Genomic DNA, 16,844 nt, shown 5'->3' with positions numbered 1-16,844 from the left:
TACTAATTGAAAGGCCAAACATTTGGAATGTTGACGGCGTTGCGCATTGTGGACGCCATCTTTGCTCCACATTAAGTCTTTGCTGTCGTCCAGGATTCTGTTTTTGTTTACTTTTTAGCCAGGTCCTTTTTAGTTTCGTTCTGCGTAGCCCTTCCTAAGCTTCAATGTCTTTTCTTAGGGGCACTCACCTTTTGTTTATTTTTGGTTTAAGCATTTGACACCTTTTCACCTGCACACTGCCTTCCGCTGTTCCCGACATCTACAAAGCACAACATATAATTTGCAGATAATAACCACTGGTTTTCAAAAAAACATTTTTAACCCATACAGGTAAAATTAGATAATCTCCCACGGCACACCAGATTGTATCTAGTGTGCCGCGGCACAGTGGTTGAAAAACACTGGTCTACACGTATCTCTTATGTGTGACTGCCATCGACTGGTCACACTCATCAATACACCATGTACCAAACGAGTTTTGAGGGGGAAAAAAGACTTTAAGTGCGCCTTATAGTCCGGAAAATACGGTATTAGGAAAAGTGCATTATGACTAATTTTGAGATGCAAGTAATACGTTTTAGTTTTGCATCAGTGGATATGTATTCTTCGATTTAAAGCCCTCAGCTCTCTTCCAAAGGCAGAAAATAGGCTAAAGACTTCACAGTCCAAGACGGCATTTTCCTCCTAATCCACAAGAAACACCTCGACATTAATGCGTCAGTCAGGAAAAGCCGAGAGATGACTCATCCACTGATTGAAAAAAATCTCAGGGCACTGCATGAATCAGCCGTAAACCAGATGTGAAATTCAGCTCTTGCTCTCCTGGAAACAACAGGGGCACTCTGATGTGAACAACTCTCGCACTTGTCAGCCCGAGGGATAATCTTACCCCGATAATAAAACCTCTTGCTGTTAAACAAACTCATAACAGCGGAGCGGGATTTATTGGGTGAACCTATTTTGGTTCTGACAGTGGAATTAACTTTCTCTCTCGCTCTTGCATGGAAAATATTGTGCTGGCTCGACAAAAAGTCGATTCATTACTTCTGCCCGCTTTAAGGCCCCTGTGAGTGAGGGATGTGAGGGTGACGCCATGACTTTGAGGAAAGTGGGTCTCTATCCTGACACCGTGTGGTTGTCAAGCTAAATTGCACAAATTACCGCATGTATTGTGGAGAAGTATGAGCTGTACAGTCACAGGTACAAAAATGCTAAAGTGCATCCAATAAGTATTTACGACGCTTCACTTTTTCCAAATGTCCTATGTTACACTGGAAGAAATTGATTTTATCCTCAAAATTCTACACACATTACCCCGATCAGCGTCACTTTTTCCACCTTTTGCTATGTTAGAGCCTTATTTCACATTGAAATCAATATTTTTGGGGGGTACTGTATGTGGGTATTGCTGTCCTCAAAATTACACACGCAATACTTTTAGTGTCACAAAAAAATTGATTTTCAGATTAATCGTGATTATGTATATATATATATATATATATATATATATATATATATATATATATATATATATATATATATATATATGTATATATATATATATATATATATATATATATATATATATATATATGTGTGTGTGTGTGTGTGTGTGTGTGTGTGCATATATACACACATATATTTGTGTGTGTGTATGTATGTATATATATATATAAATATATATATATATATATATATATATATATACATACATATAATTATACACGTATATATATATATATATGTATATACACACACAAATAAATGTACACACTCATAAGTGTATACATACATATAATTATCCATCCATCCATCCATTTTCTACCGCTTATTCCCTTTTGGGGTCGCAGGGGGCGCTGGCGCCTATCTTAGCTACAACCAGGCGGAAGGCGGTGTACACCCTGGACAAGTCGCCACCTAATCGCAGGACCAACACAGATAGACGGACAACATTCACACTCACATTCATATATGTATATATATATATATATATATATATATATATATATATATACATATACATATATATATCCATTCATTTATATATATATGTATATATATATATATATATATATATATATATATATATAAATGAATGGATTTATATATATATATATATATATATATATATACATATATATATACATATATATATGTGTATATATATATATATATATATATATATATATATATATATATATATATATATTCATGTACAAATTTACTTTAGAAAATAGGTGTTGGATTCTTCTCTTGTTGCCTTATTTGCATTTAACTTTGTTCGTGAAGCATTTCATTAAACAAAACTAGTTTTCTTTTAAGTCTTATGGAAATTATTCGGAGCTGTTTATCTATTTTATGGAGGAATGTAGTTAATCATAGAACTAGCCTCCAATGTTATTAAAAAAATAATAGTTTTTAATCTAGAATGGATTCTGAATTGAATCGTTACACCCAAGAATTGAATCATGTGGTCCCCCAATAGTCACAATACCCCAATCACTATGGGGTATTGTGTTTAGAAATTTTGATAATATAAATTAATCCATTCAAGTTTGGAATAAGGCTTTAACGTAACAAACTGGAAAAAGTGAAGCGCTGTGAATACTTTCCAGATCTCTGTATTTTGTCCACAAGACCCCCATATTGATGGAGCTGCCACTGTGCAGGGACGCCACAGAGGGGGTCAAAGTAATGACCATTTTAATGTGTCATGACTGAAGGTGTCGTAGAGAAAAGTCGAACACTAGCACATTGTTCCGGGGGGGAACTAAAAATAATATTTTGTTCATAGGGCGTCATATCACTGGGGCTGGATCCATTTAGGGACTCAGTAAGGGAGCAGCGAGGATTAGAAATGATTCCACAGGCCCATTACTGAAAAATAGGCACAAGAAAATACTGTAGTATTTATTTTTATTTTTTTTGGCAAGTGGCAAATAATTTAGTGTGGCCCTATATAGATTTAGAGTCCACATAGGGCCACACTGCAAATTATTTGCCTCTTGCCAAGATTTAAATTGTTACTTCTGGATAAGTCCCGAGTTTTAAGAGCTGTTTACTTATTTTAGTCATTGACTAATTTTTTATTTTAGCATTAATATATTATATTTTGCCTATTTTAAAAAATGTCAAATTTGAGAAAATAACTATCCAATTAAGATATTTTGGTTTTTCCCATATATAAAATCTTGTCTAAAGATTATGCCGCAAGTCAAGGATGCTTAAATCGAAAATTGCAAGTTGAATAATGCTTCTTTTTAGAATAAAATACATATTTCTAAATAAAAAGTCCTGCTAATTTCGAAGATAGACCGCATTTTCCAGAACATAGGGCGCACCGAATTATAAGGGTGCATTAAAGGGGTCATACTTAGATTTTTTGTTTCTGAATTTAAGACAATTGATCTACATAACATGTAATGGTGGTTCTTTGGTCAAAATGTTGCATAGATTATGTTTTACAGATCATCTTCAAGCCGCATTCTGACAGTCGCTTAAAGGCCTACTGAAACCCACTACTACCGACCACCCAGTCTGATAGTTTATATATCAATGATGAAATATTAACATTGCAACACATGCCAATACGGCCGGTTTAGTTTACTAAATTACGATTTAAAATTTCGCGCAGAAGTATCATGCTAAAACCTCGCGGTATGATGACGCGTAAGCGTGATGTCACGCATTGTAGCGGACATTTTGTTCCAGCACCGTTCACAACTATAAGTCGTCTCTTTTCATCGCATAATTCCACAGTATTCTGGACATCCGTGTTGCTGAATCTTTTGCAATCTGTTCAATGAATAAGGGAGACGTCAAAGAAGAAAGCTGTAGGTGGGAAGCGGTGTATTGCGGCCGCCTTTAGCAACACAAACACAGCCGGTATTTCACTGTTTACATTCCGGAAAAATGACGGTGAAGCTTTACTATGGAACAGAGATGTCAAGCGAACACGGTTGGATTGGACCACACACACAAAGTACAGTGTATTATGCAGCGATCATTTCGAAAGATCATGTTTTGAAGAGGGTCCCTTGCGGAGGGCAGAGATGGGCATCGCCACCACCCGTCGAATGGTGCTGAAGAAAGGTGCGGGGCTGACCGTCGGGTTGTACAACCATATAATCTCACTAAAACACTAGTAACACAATAAGCAGATAAGGGATTTTCCAGAATTATCCTAGTAAATTTGTCTAATAACATCTGAATCGCTCCCACTGTAGTCTTTTTTTTTTCTAGTCCTTCGCTCTCACTTTCTTCATCCACAAATCTTTCATCCTCGCTCAAATTAATGGGGAAATCGTCGTTTTCTCTGCCCTAATCGCTCTTGCTGCTGGTGGCCATGATTGTAAACAATGTGAGGATGTGAGGAACTCTACAACCCGTGACGTCACACGCACATCGTCTGCTACTTCCGGTACAGGCAAGGCTTTTTTATTAGCGACCAAAAGTTGCGAACTTTATCGTCGATGTTCTCTACTAAATCCTTTCAGCAAAAATATGGCAATATCGCGAAATGATCAAGTATGACACATAGAATGGACCTGCTATCCCCGTTTGAATAAGAAAATCTCATTTCAGTAGGCCTTTAAGGATGTGCATTGCCTCATCGTATATAAATATATACGAATACATATATATAATATATATTAAAAAAAAAAACAATAACGGTTTGAATTGGTCCAGGCTATCAGGGACTGTTATTACTGACGGAAAGGTGTGACTCCAGCCAGGCACGTAAGAAAACCCTCGTCTCCATGGCAACGTCTCTTTCGCTTTCACTCATTCGCTGCTTTTCCACTTACGCAGGGGTAGGCAACCCAGAACGTTGAAAGAGCCAACGCTGTCAAGCGCCATTTATATAAAACTAACATTAAACTTTCATATTAAGGTGGGGGCCGGAAAATAACGTCTTGTGGGCCGCGTGTCTGAGACCCCTGCTTTAGGGCAGGGGTAGGGAACCTATGGCTCTAGAGCCAGATGTGGCTCTTTTGATGACTGCATCTGGCTCTCGGATAAATCTGAGCTGACATTGCTTAACACGATAAGTAATGAATAATTCCACTTGTAATCACAGTGTTAAAAATAACGTTCAAAATATAAAACATTCTCATGCTTTTTTATTTTCAAGAAGTTGCGTTAATGGTAAGAAGTAATTTATTTATTATTGGTTAGTGTGGAGCTTGCCCTCCTGGGGGTTCTTCAGACCACCAAGAGCCTGTTTTAGGGTTACAATATTGTTTTATTTTATTTTTCTCTCAGTTGCTTTCCAGCAATTGTCTTTTTCTCTTTCGTCCTCACTCGCGCTCTGGCTCCAGCCCCGACCCCGTCTCTCCTCCTGGCTGCTGCTTATAACAGAGCGACAGGTGATTAGATAACAAGGCCCAGGTGGGCCTTCTACGCACCTGTCGCTGATTTCGAGGCCGGTCCTGGCAACATCCTGCTTTGCTGCACGCCCGCAGGCCACGCCCCCTCCACAGTTAGCTTCAGAATAACAATGTTATTACAAAGAATAAGAGACTCTGGAAATGTTGGTCTTACTTAAAAATGCACGCGTTTAGTTGTGTTCAGTGTAAAAAAAAATATTATATCGCTCTTGGGGATATACATTTTAAAATATTTGGCTTCTTGGCTCTTTCAGCCAAAAAGGTTCCCGACCCCTGCTTTAGGGGCTCCGTAAAAATGTAAAAGTGCACAAACTAAAAAAAATGTCAAGGTGACAAGAGAATATCACTCTTTTCCCCGGGCATCAGAACATCTCTCCAGCTGCTAAAATAGTTGGATCATTCTGTAATTTGACACAACACCCCGGCAATTATCTTAATTGGCTTCGTTACTGGAACATGACCTCCTTGCAATGATCACATTAGAACATTCCGACATTTCAACCCACGCAGCCGCTAAGTCACGGACGTGACACCGGACTGCAGGGTCTCTGGTAATATCTAGGTAATGTGCTGACTGAAAGATGCCTGCAAGGACTTCAGCTTCCTTGGTACCTACGTTCGGGGCCCCGTGTATTCCCTCTTTGCCTGGCTCACATTATTAGACGCCCAAATAGCCCCCCGCCGGCTATTCCTGGTGTTGTGCAAAGTAGGCCGCACTCCCAGGGAGAGATGACTGAAAAAAATTATGACTGTAGCATCTCAGGATATGCACTGGTCGTCACCATGACACTTCGGGGCTCACGTCGGATGCACGGTGACGTCAGCTTAATGACGACTTTAGAGCTCTGTCAGGGTTCACGTTTATAACCAAAAATTGACCAAAAAAAACCCCATAAAAACAGGTTTTATTAGCGCAGGTGTTAAAGGCCTACTGAAATGAGATTTTCTTATTAAAACGAGGATAGCAGGTCCATTCTATGTGTCATACTTGATCATTTCGCGATATTGCCATATTTTTGCTGAAAGGATTTAGTAGAGAACATCGCCGATAAAGTTCACAACTTTTGGTCGCTAATAAAAAAGCCTTGCCTTTACCGGAAGCAGCAGACGATGTGCACGTGACGTCACGGGTTGTAGGGCTCCTCACATCCTCACATTGTTTACAATCATAGCCTGCAGCAGCTAGAGCTATTCGGACCGAAAAAGCAACAATTTCCCCATTAATTTGAGCGAGGATGAAAGATTCGTGGATGAGGAAATTTAGAGTGAAGGACCAGAAAAAAAAAAAAAGGCGATTGCGATTCAGAAGTTTTTGGACACATTTACTAGGATATTTCTGGGAAATCCCTTATCTGTCTATCGTGTTGCTAGTGTTTTAGTGAGTTAAATAGTACTTTAAAGTCGGAGGGGTTTGGCCACGGGTGTGTTGACGCCAGAGTCTCTGAGGAAAGTGACGAAGCTGCAGCAGGACAGAAGCTCCGCTGATATCCGGTAAGAGCCGATTATTACCACAATTTTCCCACCGAAAACTGCCGGTTGACATGTAGCCGGGATCCATGTTCGCTTGACCGCTCTGATCCATAGTAAAGCTTCACCTCCGGGAATTTTAAACAAGGAAACAACGTGTGTTTGTGTGGCTAAAGGCTAAAATCTTCCCACCGCCATCTTTCTACTTTGACTTCTCTATTATTAATTGAACAAATTGCAAAAGATTCAGCAACACAGATGTCCAGAATACTGTGTAATTGTGTGATTAAAGCAGACTACTTATAGCTTGGATCGGGCTGGAAAATAATGTTAGCTACAACCCGAGACCTCAAACGCACGCGTTATCGTACCGCGACGTTTTCAACACGACACTCAGCAGGAAATTTTAAATTGCAATTTATTAAACTATGCAATGTTAATATTTCATCATTGATACATAAACTATCAGACTGCGTGGTCGGTAGTAGTGGGTTTCAGTAGGCCTTTCAGTATTCAGTATGAGTGCATCACAGACTCAACAACAATGAGCTAAGAGATAACGCTGAAAGGTATTCAAGCGCGTGAAATGGCTAAAGCCGAACCACTGCTATGTTTGGAAAATTCGTAATTCTAACACAATCTTTGGAAAAAAGGGCCCTCAAAAGTTGAACACAACAAAATATATTATAACGAGTAAACGTTTAGCTGTAACGGTGCGCTATAGCGGTAGTGGTGACCCGACAAAGCAGGAGACAGAGTATTTGATGCCGAAAAGTCCAAATACAGCCAGGAAATGCAAAACACAAGCACGGAAAACTTTGCATTAAAAAAAAAAAAGTTTTGGGAAGAGCTTATAGCAAACAAAACGAAGCAAGGATCTGAAAACCACTATTGCACTTCAAAAACTGAAATCTAAGTAAGATTAAATATCTCAAATAAGGGTGATATTTGCTTATTTTCTGTCTGATAGGATAATTCTTCTCACTAAGCAGATTTTATGTTAGAGTGTTTTACTTGTTTTAAGTGTTTTGGTCCTAAATGATCTCAGTAAGATATTACAGCTTGTTGCTGAAATTTCATGACCTATATTGAATAAAACATGCTTGAAACGAGAATATCGACTGTTGCAAAGCTGTGTCATCAACACTCACAAGTATAAAACTACTTTTTTAAAGTTGTAATTTCTTATTTCTAGCATGAAAAGAAAAATCAAGACTTTAACAAAAATTTTTTCCCATAATTAAAACGGATGGACTTTTTCGTTTACTTTTCAATGAAACAATAGAATATAAGTACTCTCAAAGTAGTAAAGTTGGCACAGTACAGTAAACTGACAGTTAATATTTAAAAATTTAACATGTGGCATTTGTCACCGATGTCCCACTGGGTGTGAGTTTTCCTTGCCCTTATGTGGGCCTACCGAGGATGTCGTAGTGGTTTGTGCAGCCCTTTGAGACACTAGTGATTTAGGGCTATATAAGTAAACATTGATTGATTGATTGATTGATTGAGTGTGTGTATATATATATATATATATATATATATATATATATATATATATATATAAGTTTAGGAAATATACACACACATATATATATATATATATATATATATATATATATATATATATATATATATATATATAAATATATAAATATGTATATATATATATATATATATATATATATATGTATATATATATATATATATATATATATATATATATATGTCTTGATTGGATTATCCAGAGAATAGTGCTCGATACCGTGGTAGAGCGCAATACGTATGTGAGGGAAAAATCACAAGACTACTTCATCTCTACAGTACTGTTTCATGAGGGGTTCCCTCAATCATCAGGAGATTTTTTTTTCTTTTTCTCCTGATGTTTGAGGGAACCCCTCATGAAACAGTTCTGTAGAGATAAAGTAGTCTTGTGATTTTTCCCACACATATGTATATATATATATATATATATATATATATATATATATATATATATATATATATGTGTATATACATATATATATCTATATATATATGTATGTATATATATATATATGTATATATACATACATATATATATATGTATGTATAATATAATTAGAGCTGAAACGATTCCTCGAGTAACTTGAGTAATTTGACTACAACATATATTTGAGAAATTTTCACTGCCACGAGGCGCCGTTAAGTTGTTTTTTTTTTACGGCATTCTGGCTCGTTTTTTGTCGTCATATATAAGTGGTTTGTCTTTTTATATTGTTTATGTATTTTTAGCAGGTTGAAAACCGTTTAGCAGATTTACGTGGAGAAACCACCATTTAAACGGCACTGTATGATAATAATCAAGAACTTCATTTCTGGGTCACACCACGCAGCACATTGGGCTGTGAGCGCACCTGTTTTCATCAGCACACAGAAATTGGCACAATCAACCCGGATGCATTTCAGCTGTGCGTGTCAGCCTGCAATAATAAAAGTCGTTTACCAAGCAAAGGTAAACACGCAAGGACATTAACACATCCGACACGTACGTAGGATTAACCGAAGGAGCGTTCAAAACAAGATGGAATAATCACAACGCCTCCTTTAGAAACCAGACTTTGCGGAATTCTACAGAACTCAGCAAACACATTTGGAACCTCAAAGACAATAATGTTGAATATTCAATAACATGGCAAATTCTTGCATCCAGCACACCTTACAACAGTGGTAATAAAAGATGCAACCTATGCTTAAAAGAGAAACTGTTTATTATATATCATCCAGACCTGTCATCCCTCAACAAGCGCAGTGAAATCATTTCAACATGCCGCCACAGACGGAAACACCTCCTAGGTAACACATGAGCCAATCACCACACCCTACGCCTGCCTGTACCCACCCACTCTGTGCCCTATATAAACCATTGTATGTGAATGCTTCCATTAAAATCTCCTGATGATTGAGGGAACCCCTCATGAAACAGTTCTGTAGAGATGAAGTAGTCTTGTGATTTTTCCCACACCTACATATATATATATATATATATATATATATATATATATATATATATATACATATACCATATTTTTCAGAGTATAAGTCACTCCGGAGTATAAGTCGCACCTGCCGAAAATGCATAATAAAGAAGAAAAAAAACATATAAGTCGCACTGGAGTATAAGTCGCATTTTTGGGGGAAATTTATTTGATAAAACCCAACACCGAGAACAGACATTTGAAAGGCAATTTAAAATAAATAAATAATAGTGAACAACAGGCTGAATTATATATATACATATATAATTTATTTTTTTAATATATATATATACATATATACACACACACATACATATATAGCCTGGCCCTTTGTTAACTCAATGTGGCCGCCGACTCAAAAAGTTTGGGACCCTGGATAAGAGGAAGGAATTGATACACTGGGAACCGGTTCTGAACAAGAACCGGTTTTCCAGCGCTTGCATAGTTTGACTTTTCAGTATGCGGCCTTTGATGGAAAAGGTTTGCACACCCCTGAAGTAAAATGTCAAAAGTGTCAATCATTTGATTTGAAGGTGGATACAAGGGCATAAAGATCTGGTGTCTGCGGTATCGATATTTCAGCATTGATGTTGCATGTCACAAATCCGCAAGATGCATGAATTCTAATGTACCACCGGCGCCCGGCCAGTATTCCCCAGCATGTTTTTGCACCACATCCTGGCGGACGAACAAGTGCTTCATTTAGTGAAGGCGGCAATTATTTGCCTGGCATGAAAATGGCGGAACTTCGGGGGATTTTGTACAAGTCGGTGTATGCGGGACAACACCAGGTCAATGTAATGTCAACATTCTGCTTTTTATATTTACAGAAGGCTAACACACAAATAACGTCTGTGTTTGTTCCAGCTTCATGGGTCAGTGACACTTCACAATAAGAGCACCGTAACAAAAGCAGCACTTAGTTCTGTGCCATGTCCTCATGTCTCAAAGTACATCTGCTTTGTTGTTGTTGTTGTTTTTTTGCGCGGAGGCCAGTCAACAACTGAAAGACGAAGACAGCGGAGGCGTCATTATTTAATAATGTAATACCAGAGACAAGAAGGTTTCTGTGATATTCCTAGAAGAACGCTGAAAAGGGGAATTGTCCTTAATTGTATCCATAAATATCCTCATCATCACCATGCACCGCCTAAAAAGAGGAGCTCTATTTCCTGAGAGACACACACACACACACACACACACACACACTGTTCTTGAAATCCAGGCTGCTTTGATAATTATATAAAAAAAAAAGGTCTCTTGTTAGAAGTCAGAACCTCTGAAATAGTTGAGGAGGCACTTGGGCCTTCATGGGAATTTTCCCTTGCTGCCTTTGTCAAATGAGATCCACGGCAGGGTTGCATAGCTTCTTGCCAGCTTAGAATTCCTGCAGGATTCCTAAACACACACACACACACACACGCACACACACATACATAAATAAACACATTCCACGCTCTTACCTTTCCAGGTATTTCTCAGAGAAATCCACCATGGTGTGAAACATGGACGCAGGTTTATGTGGCGTGACGGCCTGGGGGTCTTAAAAGCGCCCGGTTTACTTTACTAAGTCACATGCCTCTCACCCCCGGGAGACTCCTGCTATGGTCTATATAGTTGCCCTGGGTCTGTTGGAGGCGGAGCCTAAGGTCGCCCAATCACCATGTCGTGTTTAGAGAAGATAAATTCCTTCCACCGAGGCCTGGGTGGCTTTTGCGTGTTGGTACGTTAACATTTGCTTTTTTTTTTTTGTAAACAAATCAACGACTGCTTTAATAGCCTGATATTTTCTTTGTTCTGGCCGCCCAAAAACTACTACACACCTTGCTTTAGCCCTTTTTAAGGAGCAACTGATAAAATGATATTTTTGGGATATTTTTTGTTTTAGGATTACAGATAAACAGTCAGATCCATCAATCAATCAAATATATTTATAAAGAAATTTGGGTATGAGGGTAGACTTTGCTGTTTTTAAGGACCTACTGGAAAATTGCTAGTCAAAAATGTTCTACAATCACAGGTGTCAAACTCAAGGCCCGGCGGGGCCAGATGTGGCCCGCCACTTCATTTTATGGGGCCCTCGAAAGCCTGGAAATATTATGAAACAATAAAGTACTGTAACTTTTCTTACTGAGGAGTGTTCGAGACAAGGCATAAATAGAACATATGCTGATTGGCAGCAGGAGTGGTGGACCGATTGCCAATCAACTGCAGGGGAGGAAAAAACAGTGCTCCACGCAACAAACAGGAAATGGAACAAAATAAGAGCACTGACGGGAAGTAAATATAAAAACAAGGAAACAAACAGAAACTAAGTGACCGATCGTAACAATTTTTTTTTTAATTAAAAAATTCAAACGGGTCCCACAGACCCGAACACCACACAAGGGTTAAGTGGTAGCACATTAAAAAAAAACACACACACAGGAAGTGGAAACGAGAAAACCAGAGTGCTGGAACAGGAATAACACCAAGCAAAGGAAAATAAACGTGGGAAAACTGTCACGGAGGATCATGACACTCGCTCGTGCAAAACTGCTGGTCAAAGATCCTGTAGTGCAGTGGTTCTCAAATGATTGATTGATTGATTGACTGAAACATTTATTAGTAGATTGCACAGTACAGTACATATTTTGACAATTGACCACTAAATGGTAACACCCGAATACGTTTTTAAACTTGTTTAAGTCGGGGTCTACGTTAATCAATTTATGGTGATTAGGGGGTACTTGTTATAATCCCCTGCCCGGATCATATTCTGATTGGATTTTTGAGTCACTTGTGTTTTCTGTTGGTTTTGGACTCCTTCGGTTCCTGTTTGTGCACCTCTGAATTGGTTACCATAGTTTATTTTTATTTCCACCTGCTGCTTGTTTCGGACGCGCGCCTGTTTTGTAATCACTGACATTATTTAAGCCTGCCTTCTCCAGTCAGTCTGCCTGGCTTCCTAATTTGCAATACGCAACAGATGACGACTTTTGTTCCCGGCTCTGTACCTGCTAGTTTCCCCGTTAGGCTCCTGTAATTGCTAGCTCCCACGCTAGCTCCTTTGTTTTTTGCCTTCTGTTCTTTGAGCACGCTTTTCTTTGTTAAGGTCTGATTTATTTTTAAATAAATTATTTGTTCCTACCTTCACGCTGTGTCCGAAGCCCGTCCGCATTCCTGGGAGAACGAACTTGATGCGACCCGGTCGTTACAGTACTTAGATTTAAAAAATGTTCTCAGGAGGTATATCACTGAAAAAAGGTTGAGGATCACTGCTGTAGTGTACGGGAGTGCTCTGGATTCAGCACAAAGAGTTTGGGGGCTGGGGGTGGTAGGATTATGACAATATTGCGGATGGTTTACAGGAAAACAGCTGCACTAATGCTGAAAATTGAGACGCGGCGGGACAAAACAATGAGGCTGCAGGAAGTGAGGAAGAGGATGCCGGTCAGACATCATCACCTAATGAGCTATTCTTAAGCACAAATTCAGCTGTGAATGTGAAACGATTGAAACCACTTCCAATGAAGCGCTATTGTACGCTGACTCAAGCGCTGCATTAAGGGAAACATCAACGCTCTTGTCAACCTTTGGAGAGAAAAATAATGAAGGAATGATGATAGTCGTCGTCGGCCATTAGAGGAAAGTATTGAAAAGAATACACATTGATGATACCTTGCCAGGGGATAATCACTCTATGGTGCGCGCAAATGGTGCCTTAATGAGCACCTACTCCCTGCTTCTATTTTTGAACATCTCATATATTATGTCTCCAGGAGTTCATCTCCTACACGCTGAGAGATTTCTATTTTTAGCCGCGATGTACAGCGCTTGTACTTGTGTTGTAGACGCACGAGACAAAACCTTCTTTTCAAATGCGTCTTCGTTGCATGGACTAAAAAAAGGCAATCGGTGACGCAAATACTGCGATGTTGAGAGTCACGCGCCCTCCATCAGTGTGGCTGCAGCACAAAGGAAACTTCTAGATAAACAGTTGACTATTCCAAGAATTCACCATCACAGATAATCTATTTAAGTTGAGCTAAAAGCGTCCAAATAAGTTGTCGGCAACAAATCTGTCTGGAGACACGAAAAATTAAAAGCCTTTAACAAGGTCAACACATGATGTGTCTTTATTAGCTATAAGAGTCTCCTATTAAAATGAATATGTGCTGCAGGCTGAAATTTTTATATTCATTCGACAAACGCCGTTTCCATATGAGTTGGGAAATTGTGTTAGATGTAAATATAAACGGAATACAATGATTTGCAAATCCTTTTCAACCCATATTCAATTTAATGCACTACAAAGAAAATATATCTGATGTTCAAACTGATGAACTTGTTTTTATTTTTGCAAATAATAATTAACTTCGAACTTAATGGCTGCAACACGTGCCAAAGTAGTTGGGAAAGGGCATGTTCACCACTGTGTTACATCACCTTTTCTTTAAACAACACTCAATAAACGTTTGGGAACTGAGGAAATTAATTGTTGAAGCTTTAAAAGTGGAATTCTTCAGTCCTTCAACAGTCCGGGGTCTCCGCTGTCGTATTTTACGTTTCATAATGCGCCACACATTTTCGATGGGAGACAGGTCTGGACTGCAGGCGGGCCAGGAAAGTACCCGCACATTTATTTTTACGAAGCTACGTTGTTGTAACACATGCTGAATGTGGCTTGGCATTGTCTTGCTGAAATAAGCAGGGGCGTCCATGAAAAACATGGCGCTTAAATGGCAGCATATGTTGTTCCAAAACCTGAATGTACCTTTCAGCATTAATGGTGTCTTCCTAGATGTGTAAGTTACCCATGCCTTGGGCACTAATGCACCCCCATACCACCACAGATGCTGGGTTTTGAACTTTGCGTCGATAACAGTCTGGATGGTTCGCTTCCCCTTTGGTCCGGATGACACGATGTCGAATATTTCCAAAAACAATTTGAAATGTGGACTCGTCAGACCACAGAACACTTTTTCACTTTGCATCAGTCCATCTTAGATGATCTCGGGCCCAGAGAAGCCGACGACGTCTCTGGATGTTGTTGATAAATGGCTTTCGCTTCGCATAGTAGAGCTTTAACTTGCACTTACAGATGTTGCAACAAACTATATTTAGTGACTGTTTTTTTTAAGTGTTCCTGAGCCCATTGTAGTGACATCCTTTAGAGATTGATGTCAGCTTTTGATACAGTGCCATCTGAGGGATCAAAGGTCACGGTCATTCAATGTTGGTTTCCGGCTGTGCCGCTTACATGGAGGGTTTTTCCAGAGTCTCTGAACCTTTTCATGATATTATGGACCGTAGATGTTGAAATCCCTAAATTTCTTGCAATTGCACTTTGAGAAATGTTGTTGTTAAACTGTTTGACTATTTGCTCAGGCAGTTGTGGACAAAGGGGTGTACCTCGCCCCATCCTTTCTTGTGAAAGACTGAGCATTTTTTGGGAAGCTGTTTTTATACCCAATCATGGCACCCACCTGTTCCCAATTAGCCTGCCCACCTGTGGGATGTTCCAAATAAGTGCTTGATGAGCATTCCTCAACTTTATCAGTATTTATTGCCACCTTTCCCAACTTTTTTGTCATGTGTTGCTGGCATCAAATTTTAAAGTTAATGATTATTTGCAACAACAAAAAAAAGTTTATCAGTTTGAACATCAAATATGTTGTCTTTGTAGCAAATTCAACTGAATATGGGTTGGAAGGGATTTGCAAATCATTGTATTACGTTTATATTTACATTTAACACAATTTCCCAACTCATATGGAAACGGGGTTTGTACACATTTTTAAAACATTGGAAAACATTAATAAAAGGGAGGCTTCTACAAGGATGAGATAACCCCTGGAAATGACTGTCTTAGAATGGCCAAAGGTATACAGTTGTGGTCAAAAGTTGGCATACACTTGTAAAGAACATAATGTCATGGCTGTCTTAAGTTTCCAATCATTTCTACAACTACCGCCCGGAGATCGGTAGGTTGTGAGTTCAAACCCCGGCCGAGTCATACCAAAGACTATAAAAATGGGACACATTAACTCCCTGCTTGGCACTCAGCATCAAGGGTTGGAATTGGGGGTTAAATCACCAATATGATTCCCGGGCGGGGCCACTGCTGCTGCCCACTGCTCCCCTCACCTCCGAGAATAATTTCGCTACACCTAGTGTGTGACAATCATTGGTACTTTAACTTTAACTTAATAAAAAATTCAAATAAGGTGGAGGAGACCCTGCCCCAAGTGGAGGAGTTCAAGTACCTTGGAGTCTTGTTTACGATTGGGGGAAGAGTGGATCGTGAGATCGACAGGAGGATCGGTGCGGCGTCTTCAGTAATGCGGACGTTGTACTGATCCGTTGTGGTGAAGAAGGAGCTGAGCCGGAAGGCAAAGCTCTCAATTTACCGGTCGATCTACGTTCCCATCCTCACCTATGGTCATGAGCTTTGGGTCATGACCGAAAGGATAAGATCACGGGTACAAGCGGCCGAAATGAGTTTCCTACGCCGGTTGGCGGGTCTCTCCTTTAGAAAAAGGGTGAGAAGCTCTGCCATCCGAGAGGAGCTCAAAGTAAAGCTGCTGCTCCTTCACATCGAAAGGAGCCAGATGAGGTGGCTCGGGCATCTGGTCAGGATGCCACCCGAACGCCTCCCTAGGGAGGTGTTTAGGGCACGTCCAACCGGTAGGAGGCCACGGGGAAGACCCAGGACACGTTTGGAAGACTATGTCTCCCGGCTGGCCTGGGAACGCCTCGGGATCCCCCGGGAAGAGCTAGACGAAGTGGCTGGGGAGAGGGAAGTCTGGGCTTCCCTGCTTAGGCTGCTGCCCCCGCGACCCGACCTCAGATAAGCGAAAGAAGATGGATGGATAAAAAACTCTTTTTTACAAAACGTGCCGTGAGCTCTGACCTAAAAAAAGAACTTTTTCCAAAGAAGTTGTGGAATCTTAATCACATAATCTTCCCGGTTAACGAAACGCAGCTT

General features: G+C 39.6%; 1 protein-coding gene across 12 annotated transcripts in view; it reads right to left on the bottom strand.

Moving 5' to 3' along the window:
* rgs3a (regulator of G protein signaling 3a) overlaps positions 1–16,844 on the bottom strand; it is a 354,609-nt gene that overhangs the window by 20,272 nt on the left and 317,493 nt on the right. The window contains exon 1 of one of the 12 annotated variants that reach the window (XM_061876397.1): positions 13,005–13,021. The exons of 10 other annotated variants lie outside the window; for them this stretch is intronic. Coding sequence is in view for 1 of the 2 variants with exons in the window: in XM_061876395.1 (XP_061732379.1) it covers positions 11,338–11,381 (44 nt within the window). In the remaining variant the exon portion in view is untranslated. Of the gene's footprint in view, positions 1–11,337; positions 11,473–13,004; positions 13,022–16,844 lie in introns of those variants that run through there. One more of the 12 variants, XM_061876395.1, reaches the window with a different exon arrangement.

Source organism: Nerophis ophidion, linkage group LG17, assembly GCF_033978795.1.
Source record: "Nerophis ophidion isolate RoL-2023_Sa linkage group LG17, RoL_Noph_v1.0, whole genome shotgun sequence".
In the NCBI taxonomy this organism is placed as follows: Eukaryota; Metazoa; Chordata; class Actinopteri; order Syngnathiformes; family Syngnathidae; genus Nerophis; species Nerophis ophidion.
The sequence above is the reverse complement of the archived record's forward strand: the minus strand, read 5'-3'. Positions and strand labels throughout refer to the sequence as shown.